The 12,147-nt window shown below is 37.2% G+C and overlaps 1 protein-coding gene across 18 annotated transcripts in view; it reads left to right on the top strand.

The window, feature by feature from the left end:
- LOC126984224 (protein unc-80 homolog) overlaps nt 1–12,147 on the top strand; it is an 86,357-nt gene that overhangs the window by 66,741 nt on the left and 7,469 nt on the right. For 12 of the 18 annotated variants that reach the window (XM_050837761.1, XM_050837759.1, XM_050837763.1 and 9 more), the window contains 7 exons: nt 141–264; nt 377–592; nt 776–960; nt 1,328–1,496; nt 1,865–2,005; nt 8,193–8,360; nt 11,235–11,354. In XM_050837761.1, coding sequence (XP_050693718.1) covers nt 141–264; nt 377–592; nt 776–960; nt 1,328–1,496; nt 1,865–2,005; nt 8,193–8,360; nt 11,235–11,354 — 1,123 coding nt within the window. The remainder of the gene's footprint in view (nt 1–140; nt 265–376; nt 593–775; nt 961–1,327; nt 1,497–1,864; nt 2,006–8,192; nt 8,361–11,234; nt 11,355–12,147) is intronic. The other 6 variants (XM_050837766.1, XM_050837765.1, XM_050837768.1 and 3 more) reach the window with 4 other exon arrangements.

Raw genomic sequence — 12,147 nt, 5'->3', positions numbered from 1 at the left:
TTTTGCATGTTTTTAGTAATTAAAATTAAATCAAGTGTTTTCATTTGACTTTTCAGTTATGGTTAGCTGTTTTTGTTATAATACTTCTGTAAGATAAATGCATTATACTTAATAAGTACTGAGACTTCACTGTGCTACAGGTCACCTACTCCCTGGAGCAAATTTGTGGTGGATCTTCCCTGTTTCCAACATCTGACAAGACAGAGAACATGATCATGAATCTGCTGCTTCCGCTCTGTTTGCGAGTTGGGTGTGGACGCAAAGGTCTGTGGTCTCAGGGCTAGAAACTATTTACCATTATCTTGTAAGATAAAGATAACTTGCATTCTTTTTTACTGGAATTGTTACCTATAAATATTATGTTCACCTCTTACAGATGCTCCAAAAATGAGACAAGCCGACATAAGCTTTGCCTTAACTGTTGTCTTGCATGCCATGAATCCACCGCTGGCCAAGATTGTTCCCCAGCATGGTCCTCAGGCCAAGACCATGCCAGGCTCTGATCCTCGTTCTCAGTCATGGTCCCACCATCAGCTGGATCCCCGAGCCTACCCAAAAGTCAAGCCCACCATCCTTCGCATTGCTTTCCTTGGTAAACGAAAATGTGCTCTGATTTTATATGTTTAATTCTTTTTCACTGCAGTGTAATAAAGAAATTTGTATTGGTAGTCATAGATCCTCAGTTCCAGCTTTGTTTTGCCTTTGAGCTGCTTCTGTTGCTGTAATAAAAATTATAATAATGACAATGATAATCACTTTGAATTTCTCAATTTAGGACTGAAAGTGATGATGGTGTGCTTTGAGAAGAACCTCTCCCAGGATTGGCACAGAGTCTTGCACTGCCTTAAGGACTTGGACACACGTGGTGAGGGTGGCATTGCTCTCTGGGACTTTTTGGACTTTGTCGTGTCATTTCGGACACCTCTTTTTATCCAAATGCGACCTTTCATCCTGACCAAGGTATGTAGGTTATATGGCTGTATGCATCTTCAGTTCCCCATTCTCTTTTTGGGATGGATAAGGTAATCAAAGAAAAGTTAGAAAGAGGGTCAGATGCCCTTGCTGAACCATAAAACTCCCATTAATAGAAGCTTGTATCATGTAGATGGTAGGCAGGATAGTTTCCATTTCTCAGTGCTGTGTCTTCTAGCTTTTCATGAAACAAGATATTGGGAGGAATGTATTGTACAATTGCATGCCTAAGAGAGAAGTATCAAATGGGTAAGAAATAGTTTTAATGCACCAAATTTGTATGAAACATTCAGGTAAGTAGAAAAGCCAAATTTTTCAAGCAGATTTAGTGGCTGCATAAGATTTTTATTAAAAGTTACAGGCAGAATGTTCTGATGAGAGTACTGAGAACTACAGGGTGCTCATTCAGGAGAGAGCCCATGGGTGGTCACTCCCACCACCTCGCTGCCGAGGCTCACTGCTGCTTGACCTTGCACACCAGGTCAAGCAGCTGAAGGAGGAGCTGATCACAGCCAAGATATCAGGTACATAGATGTGGTCAATGCTGATTAAAAATGTAATGCTTTTTGTCCTGAAGAGTCATGCATTACACATACCTTGCTCATTGTATCTGAAAAATTCTCTCTCTCTAGCAATCTAGTGTAAGAAATGTTACAGGTTATTCAACAGCTGTAAATTTTAATTAGATTTAACAATAAATCAAATGAAGAAAATATTTTTCTGTAGCATTTTCACTGTGCACAAATATAGGCTGACCTGCTGGGTCTGCTAATGATGTTGTTATTTATATCATAATGCAAAACCTCAGGTTTTATTCTTGGATGTTTCAGGAAATTTGTAACATTCCTTTTTGATGATAGTTAAGGTCAACATTATTATTTTATATTGTTAGGGGACCAGGATGTTCGACCACCAGCCTTAGAGATTCAGAGTGAAGTATCCCACATATCTCGGCGACCCAGACTGTCGTATGCTGATCCCCCCTCTGAGTGTCCCGCACCCTCCCTCACATCTCCCCCATTCAGGGCCACAGGTGGGTGCTGGCAGAGTAACAGGTAATTCTGGACTAGTCTCACTGCAGCACACTTGGCACATATTTGTTGCTCACTGTTTTGTTGCAAATTCTGCTCTTGCTTGTGTTATTTTTTTCATGTCAGCAAAATGCGATATTTATGTTTGTTTTAACTTTAGATGCATTGCATCTTTTGCATTGGGTACAGTTGTTATGTTAATTCTGAGTGCAAAAAATCAGTCTTGGGAACTTCTTTTATTTTGTATTATTTATGCATGGATATTTTACATCATCATTAGCATTAGCATCAAAATCTTAACATCATTTCACAAAGATGGCAAAAGATGGGGAAATTCATACTGTAGTAGTGAGAGTCATTTGCCTGCTGCGTGGAGACCACCAAGTGAAACAGAAATACTCCTAGATACACACAATTTTTTTTCAGTCTGTACAAACAGAGATATCTCCATAGCATTGCAGGTGACCCAACACATTTGTGGATTGACATATGTGGTAGTTTGAAAAACATTTGATTGAAAAGATTCTAGTACCCTGTCACAGAAAAAAAGAAAGTTTCAGTTTCTAACTCACCTCCCTGTACAAATGAGGTACATGCGCTTGCTTCATGAAATAACGCTTGATGCAGTTGTGACGTAATAATTTTCCTCTTCAAATGTTTCAACAGAATCCAAAACCAGAGGTGTGGTGATATTTTGCACTGCTTGCTTATTACAACATCGGTATTAACAGGTCTGTGGTGGGATAAACTAAAATACAGTTCTTAGAAACTTAGGGAATATGAACCCAGGAACTTCATGTGTTTCCATATAGGCAAGCCTGATTTCCACATGGGAATTTCTGCTTTTTCCTGTCCTTAACTGCAAGTTGCTCAGTTTTTCTGGAGATTAGCCTGAAACCATAGCACATCTTTGGATCATACAAGGCTGGGCAGTTGGTAATTTTGAGGTTGAGGAAATAGGTGAGGTCTTTCAAAGATGTAATGTAAATGTAAATTTGTCTACACCCATATCACATCCTGGTGGCCCCAGGAAGACTTACTCAAGCACTTTGATGGCTCTCAATGCTAGCATGGTAAAATATAAAGTGACTAGAGAGGTTATCATAAGGTTATCTCGTCCTACAATTTCTTTCATATACTGGCCAAAGTTATTTTTGAATTTATTGATTCTGTGGCTGTTGATAACATAATTTGGTAGACACTTCTAATCATAATTACTCACGCATCAAAGAAGCTATTTCTTTTGGTGCACCTGTCCCATTGTTTGGACAGTTTTAGGTTGTCTCTCTTGATGGTAATCATGTATTCTGATGAAAAAACTGGCACTTGCTTATGTTCTTGTGTCACTTCATTGTCCAGTATTTCCATGATATTACCTCTTACCTCTTATTTCTTTGTCTTTCTAAAGTTGCAAGTCCTATAGTCCGACTCACCTATGAAGTCAGTTTGGGTGGGGCCTGCCATAGTGCTGCTATATCCTATTTAATGTATATAGAATCTTTGATACACAATTTGAAATAGTACATACGGGTGGAAAATGAGGGAGAGAGTGATGTATTGGGGGTGATGTAGCAGTGCTGTGAAGAGGTTTGGGCCCCACCCAAACTGACTTCACATTTGTGTTGGACTGTAGATGTTCTAGTCTCCCTTCTAATGGCAGATCTTTAAACTGGCAGGAGTTTGATCGTTTGTCTCTATTCCTTCCGTCTTATCAGTGTCTCTTTGGATGTAGGGGGCCCAGGCTTGAACTGAAGGTTCCAAACAAAGAGTTGTATAGCAATAGGAACATTCTGAATCCATGCACACGAGTATTCTTTTCATTCTTTCAAGTATAGAATTAGCTGTTACTTTGGAAACAATTTTAAAGCTCGTAAGGTTGGGTGTAACATAAACAGTAAGCCCTCCAATTTGGTAACTAATTGGTGCACAAAAAAAATCGCCAAACTCAGAATTGCCAAAGCAGAGAGCTTCATTCTATAGAAATAGCCTGAATTGTGCAGAAGTTCTAAGCTAAGATAACTTTTTTTTCATCCCATAAACATGCAACAAATTTACCTGCAGGAGGTGAATTCTGCTAATTGTGTAAGGAGGCTAAATGCATCCCTGTAACTCGCCTGCCTGTTGCTTTGATATGAACGTGACGTTACAATATCTCACAGTTTCCGTTCTGTGCACCGCATGTTTGCTCTTGTGGTTTGTGCATCTGCAATAATAATCATTGATGCAGTTCATTTCATTGAAAATAATTGCATTTTCTACATTGTTTTTCTTAGTTATTAAAATTTTTTACATCATGACACAAACCTAATATGCGATATATTAATTCAATAGCTTAGTTATAATAAAAATTCTACTACTGCAACTACTACTACTACTACTACTACTACTACTACTACTACTACTACTACTACTATTATTATTACTACTACATGGAGATGATGTGTGGGGAGTTGTGTGGGAAGAGTGGGGACCTGCTCCCCGAGTTCAATTGACCGTTGTGCAACGTTGTGCAACGTTATGCAATAGAGCTACATAGGTATGTACATCAGTGTGGATTTGGGGGATGTGGTCTTTGAGGCTGATGATAGCCTCTTCAAATCTTTGATATGAATGTCACAAAGAGATGATGATAGTTTTGTTACGAGGCTGTAGACTTGGTGGAAATGTGACAGTAACATAGTTGATCACACATCTATGTACTATGGTAAGCCTTAATGGTGAAGTACACAGTGTTTTAATAACAACATGATTTATTGTTTTCAAGAGAATGGATCATGAAATTATAAATTTTATTGTGAAACAACATTAATGTTCCTGCACTACCCCCCTTCCTCAAGTGCCTCTACTTACCTCCTTCTTACACCCCCCTTTCCCTCTCCCTCTCTCTGTCGTTTCTTTTTACCCTCCCTCCCCTCCATTCTAGCTCACACCAAGTCAGAGGTGGTACACTTTCTGTGAACCTTCAATCCATTTCACACCATAATGAATATGTAAAGTATAATTTTTTAGAAGACTTTTTATTCAGAATAATATATTCTTTCACATTTGCAAATGTTACATAACTCATGTTGCACCTTCCATAAAAAGAAGGGAAGTGCTCATTACTGGGTAGTCTTGATGGCCCGAACACATGCATCGCCAGCTGTGTTGTTCGCCTGTCGGGTGTGGTTTGTTCTACATGTCCACTGTTTCATTCCAGCTTCTTTCTTTCTTCCTCTCTTGTCTTCCCTGTCACTAAGATCCATTAACAGGAGGGATGGGAGTGGGACTCAACAAAAATATGCTTGTCAGCTAGTGGAAAACCATATTCCTCCAACCTCCCTTTCCTTTTCATACAGATTCATTAACAGAAGGAATTGGTATCAATTAGGGAGCCATTCAGCTTTGAAACTTATAGCAATATATTCATACAGTGTTATATTGACAGAGGGGGACCAGACAAAAAATTATACCATCTTGTTCATACATGTATTACCATCCTTTAGTTTGGCATATCTGAAATATAATCTGGCATGAGGCTGGTCCATTGGAAACTGAATTAATGGACTTCTGCTGTTTATATGCATTATGTACACACACACACACACACACACACACACACACAGTGTATGTTGTGGTCTCCTACGAAAGTTTAATTTGGTGTACCTCTGTAATATGGTTCTTATGGAATAGGTCTACGGTAGCTGCAATGCCAAAAAGATGGTTGTTTTGATGTCTTAGCTTCTCTGTTATGCATTTTCTGTTTTGTATCGAGCTGATGACTTTGGTGGAGCACTGATGGGTTTTGTGTCTCATCTGTGTCTTGTAGAGCCTGTTGTGTGCTATTTGTCCCAGTGAGTGAATGGCTTAAGCAGTTCCTTAGGTTTTTGTGTTCTTGCCTTTCATCTTCACTTGAGGTGCTATTATTGTCATGTGTGCTGATGTTAGTTGGTCAATGTGTTTCATCACTTTCATGTTCCATGGCAACAGCTTTGCATTTCCTCAAAGGAAATAACTGTTTTGAAGCCCAACAGCTGACCATAGTGGTACATAAAACTTGAAAGCTTAGCATGGACAAGAGTGGTGCATCTGTTACATACAGGCTAATCTAACAAAAGCTTTGGATGTTACTCTGTGATGTAATAGATAATACTGTCTTTTTTTCAGCTTTTAGCATACTTTCTTATTTACCTGAATTTATACTTGAAACGTTTTTTGCTTTAATACATGAACCATCTCTTTGGAAGACATTTAGCAAGAAATAATGATAATATATTATGTTGTGAACAAGTTAGGTACCATGACAACACAAGAAACTGATATATGTGTCATCTTTTTTTGTGTCAGGTAAATGAAATAATAGTTGTATGCCCAGATGAGGAGAGTGAGAGTGACTTCACTACTTACAAATAATATCTAGGGTTAGATAAGAAGTGAAAACTCAGTGCTATCTGATACAATGAGGGATTATTGTGTATGTCTTGTAGAACATTCAGAAGCTAAGATAACCAGAAGGAATTGGCTTCACTGTCATAAAGAGATGGATTATGAACTTTGAAAAATTGCAGTTTATAACAAAAGTTGGACTTGCATAACATTTTACAGAATGTGATTTTTTCCTGAACTCTCAATATAAGCAAATTAAGTCCCTATCTTATAAACTGCCAAAATATAGCAAACTAAAATGCCTGCTTTACATCATCCCTTTTTTCAAGCTGTTTGTCCATGCATTATCTCAATTTATGAAAAATCATTTTAATGTTATCTCCCCCAAAATTTAGAACTAGTTACATCAGTAACTCCCCAACCCATGATTCAAGTAAGTCTTCAGTCTCTTTAAATCATTCAAGACCCATCTTCTCTGGTGTATGGAGGTGCATGTGTGAAGAGTTGTTAAGGAGGCAAAGTGGGTATTGCACCTCTACTCACATGAGGCAGGAACTGAAGAAGAAAGTTGAATAGAAATTCAGGATAATTCAGTAACTAACATAGTCATCTTCATATCAACCATCCTTCAAAATCAGTGCATTCCTATGGTAATCTGGTTCATAGCAAACATACATTAATATTGCTCAAAATAATGATAAAATATGAAGACATTCAGATTCACAGTACCTGTATGCTGTACTGAGATAAACTTGATATTTACTTAGCATTAAATGTTTGCAATGATATTTTAAGTAAAATAACATTTCTATATGATTAATGAGCTAAAATGTTACTGTAAAAATAGCATATAATTTTATAGTAAAAATAGTATATAATTTTATAGTCTTTTTCATTTTATGTGCATAAAATACAATGGATCAAGTGAGGAAACAACAATGATCATTGCATATCATAAACTTGAAAATGGAATTCAGTGACTGAATATGTATATATTATCATGACCAGGATGATAGAATTAAAAAAATATATATATATTAGAAGACCAGGATGGTAGAATAAAAATTGTGATACTTAGTTTCATAACTAAATTGTAAAAGTTGCATAATTTAGCAGCCATTTTCATAATCCGTGCATCTGATATAGTAAGTCTAGTTTGAAAAATGTGAAATATTTCAAAGCTTAAGCTTGAAAAGGATATTCTATAAATCAGCATGTGTGTAATATCTAGAGCACTATGATAGTATAGAAACGATTATATTGTGAGATTATTACTGGTATATAATTTCATGACAAAGTTGTTAGTTTATCTTTTCACCAAGGACCCATTGTTGTGGCAGAGTAGGAGGATCTTTTGTGGTTTGTTGTGTTTCATCAACATTTGAATATCTGATCAGTGTACTAACAGATATTTTTGTGCTCTTTTCATTTCATAATGCATATTAGATGTATATGTACTTATGTCCATAAAGTTAAAGATTTGCATGTCTGATTGGAAGAGAAAAAGCCTTTTCTGATTGTCCACACATCAGTTTCATAATTCCAACCTTGAATATGAACAAAATTGCAGAATCATGTGCTTTTTTGTAAAAAATGAACAAAAACATATTGAAGTGTTTCCATGGAAACTTGAATGTTTGTACCCTGAGATAGACACATAGTTGCTGTTACTAGATTTCTATTAAAGGGCTTGTTTATTTCTGCATTTCACAATCATAAAGGTAAGGTGAACTTGCCCAACTCCTGCCCCCCCAAACTGTTGCTACTCTCCCCCCATCCATCACCCATGTTGACCCTTGCCCTTCTCCTGGTGGTGAGGAGCAGGCTCAGTATCCAGCAGCAGTACTGGATGCTCCCTGGCGCTCCACCGTGACCTGTCAGTACGCTCTGAGCCCCGCTCCACACCCTTCCCTTCCCAAGATTCTCAGCCTCCCCACCTGTCAGCGGCTAGGAGGACCTCTTTTACATGGGAGTCTCAGCACCTTGGGAAAGGTACTGTAGAGGCTGTTGGTAGCCCTCCTACAGTGTTTTTATAGTGGGTGTTTTGGTGTGTAATGGAGCTCCAGTTTACAAAGTGGTAGAATTGATTTCTGTTTTAGCGTTGGTAGGGAGAAGTAGCTGGTGATAAGTGTTGCCTACAGAGCTACTTGTCCAGCTAGTAGCCATGAGCTTCAAGTTGAAGTATTATTGTAGAAAGGGAGGATTATAATGAACTGTGATGTTAGATATAAGTTTTGTGATCTTAGAATACTAGGTCAGCATGTTATGTGTCTCCTTGGGGTTTAAGTTTTATTGAATTTAAGCATAACCACACATTTATAGGTGTTTAAAATGATCAGTGGAAAACACTAATCTCCTCTGCAACAAAGGCAGCATCAGTGGGGTCATTATTTTAATACATTTTATGAGAAACTGAATACGAATAACATTTTTCAATATTTTTGAAAAGCCGTAAAAGACAGTGCCATCGTTTTTAACAAGTGATAGTACAATATATATATATATATATATATATATATATATATATATATATATATATATATATATATCTATATATATATATATATATATATATATATAACTTATAAAAATTGGCTCCACTATAAAAATTGCCTGCACCATGACGGGCTTGGGCCGACCACTAGTCCCCTGAAGACATCAAGAAATACAGTTTTCCATACAGAAGCATAACAACATGGAACGGACTTTTCGAGGAGACTGTGTGTGCAAAAACGATTCATGAATTTAAAGCCAAACTGGAAAATAAGCGTTATGGAGATGGGACAGCACGAGCATAGTATGGCTCTTTTCCTGTGTTTCACAACTAGGCAACTAGGTAAATACACACACATACACACTTTGAAAAAAGTACTTCCCCATAGATTGTATCTCTATTGATATCCATTTTTTCATGTTTCATATGTTATATGATATGTATATCTAATGGAGAGCTGAAAATATACATTGTTTTAAATTCTTATCGGTTCATGCATTATTGCTATACAGATGGGAAATTTGAGGTAATGATACATACATGGACAGGAATGATGTTTTGTAGTTTGAAATCACTTATTTGATGCAAGCATTGAAGAGTATGTTAGTGTAATTTGTTTTTGGTTGTGTTAAATAGGCTTCTTGTGCATAATTCACATGTGTAGTGGGTCTGCATGCCTGTAGGAGCTAGTCAGGCATCACCGCCGCTGCTGTCTCTCATGCCATCTACAGCCTTAAGGTAAGCATTTACCAGCCCATCCTTATACTGTACTGTGAAACACTGGCATGCAATAATGTCTGTCTTTGTGTCAACTAATTTTGCATTTTTAGCTGTTGAAGTTGTGGTCTTACATGTTTGAAACTTTGAACTGATATTTCTTTCTTGAGAATCTTGTGTTGTCCATTGTGAGAGTGTGTCATGTTTGATGGTCACCTCACCTGGTGTCTTCAGTCCTGATATATATTGCTGAAGCTGTGGCTGTCTCTTGCACTGCTCATGGAGTCCGAGACGTAGAAAGTACTGTAGATACATTCAGGAATAATAAACTAGCATGATAGTATTATTTCCAACACTGAAATAGGTCATTTAGCTACTTTTACAGTGGGATAGGCCCAGGTCAGTGAATTTTGTTTTGGAGCCGTTCGTGATGTGTGGGCTGGGTGCACCCTGCTGCCGCGCTGTACCTGACATGTATGGAAGCACTGTCATGGGGGATATATACTAAATTCAGCACTGTAGTTTTAAAATACATTGGCACTTTTACAATTATTTGTTAAATTATAAATACATAGCTGTAGGTAGAAATTTATTAGAATTGGTTTGTTCACTAATATTTGCCTCTAAATAACTCCCTGTAGTAAATTGAATAATTTTCCTTGCAAGTTGCTTAAATATAAAAGTGTCCATGTTATTAAGTAGACCCTTCTAATTCCAGTTAAAGTGAAATGAATGTAGCCGATGCCATAAATATAACATATATACTCTAGCTGGTGTACTTTGGCTTTGCTCATTACTGGTAACTGGTGCTCTACCTGGCTTTCTCTCTACCACTTTGTCTCTCTCCTTGTCTCATCTCCCTGTATGGTAGAGTAACATACTGTAGCTCCACTCTTGTGGCGTGACCAACTCCTCTGTCTCGTGTGCCACTTCTCTCCTGTGATGACAAGCCCACAGCCAGTGTACTGCAGCTGGTGTACTAAAGCCTGAGTACTTTGGATGGCACCTACACACTCATGCACCAATAAAAGATTTTTATAATTTTTCCTCTAATGCTCATGGATAAAAATGATACCATACTGATTTAATTACCAAACCCTTTACTAATGTGTTCAGATATATCCAGTTTATTAATTACACTTAAATATTTTTCATGTTGATGAAGAATAAGAAAAATCAGATGCAGAACTTGTTTTAGTTTGTTGTTTGGTATAAACATAATAATCTTAATACCAGATTACAAGTTCTGTATAAAAGTGTTCATTTATATATATATATATATATATATATATATATATATATATATATATATATATATATATATATATATATATATATATATATATATATATATATATATATATATATATATATATATAATTTCACATACATATAAATTTTAAAACTGCATTGCCTTAGCAATGGGATAATCCTGCAACATGATAAAGGTGTTTTGAGGTGCTGCAGCCATCCACTGTGAATACTCTGACTGCCTGTAACTGATGGTGTCTTTGACTGTCCCTCCCCCTGTACCTCCCCCCTCTGCCGTGCTGCTGGCTCTCTTGTCTGCTGGGTTCGGGTACCTCTTCTCTCCACTCCCGGGCTTGGCTTGTCTGGCGTGGCTCGGTGTGGCACCCTCTCGTGTTTCCCATTAGGCTCTCTGCGGCCCTCCCCACACACCACCTCTGAGCCTCGTCTCTACCGCAAGACTTTCCTGCTACGCAAGCGAGGCTCTAAACCTAACATGCAGGCAAGCAGTGTGCCTGCCATTCCTGGTAAGTATATGTGTGAGCCTTTGTTGTATAATTTTGGAGTTGGCATAGTGTGTACTACTTGTACCTATTTGAGAATACTGAGCTTTTAGGATTAGTAAATAAGAAACTAAACTGTATTTGTTGTATTGCCTGTAATGTGTGCAGTGTTCTAATTATAAAGTATGCCAGTATTATCATCTGAATGTCTGCAGATTTTATTCACATGACTTATGAAAGTGTATTTTCCAGTACAGTATATCTATATTTACATTCAGGCAGGAAAGTGTTACATCATAAGTTAGAGCTGCACCACAGTGATATGATGTGTGTTCATTGTGGTAAGGACCTGAGTGTGAGTGCAGCATCATTATTCAAAGTGAATATAAGATTCTTATTTTTCATGGTACGGTTATCATGAAAGTGGAATGAACATTGGACCTTGAAGTTTTGGGAAGTTCAACGTTCTACTATGGAAACATGGGCTGTAGACACCCTCTTAGTATTTGATTCTTAAATTTTAGACATCAGGATGTTTTTTTCTTAACTCATATTAATTGTTCTTTTCTTTGCTTTCAGTATTATTCTTATTTAATAATCTTTTATATAACTGCTTTTCAGGCTTATTTCCATCAGCTCACAGTGTAGGAAGTCAAGTGTTCAGTGTCCATGTAATGTCATAATTGATCAGAAGACACCTGGGTCTCCACTTGATTACTCTGGTGTTTCAGGTCTTTTCCATTATGAGTGAAAATGAATTAAGATATTTTTTATTAATTAATATGTGAAAGTATAACTTTAAAGAATTACCAAGTAA

Source organism: Eriocheir sinensis, chromosome 56, assembly GCF_024679095.1.
Source record: "Eriocheir sinensis breed Jianghai 21 chromosome 56, ASM2467909v1, whole genome shotgun sequence".
Taxonomy (NCBI): domain Eukaryota; kingdom Metazoa; phylum Arthropoda; class Malacostraca; order Decapoda; family Varunidae; genus Eriocheir; species Eriocheir sinensis.
This window is presented reverse-complemented; position numbering and strand designations above follow the sequence as displayed.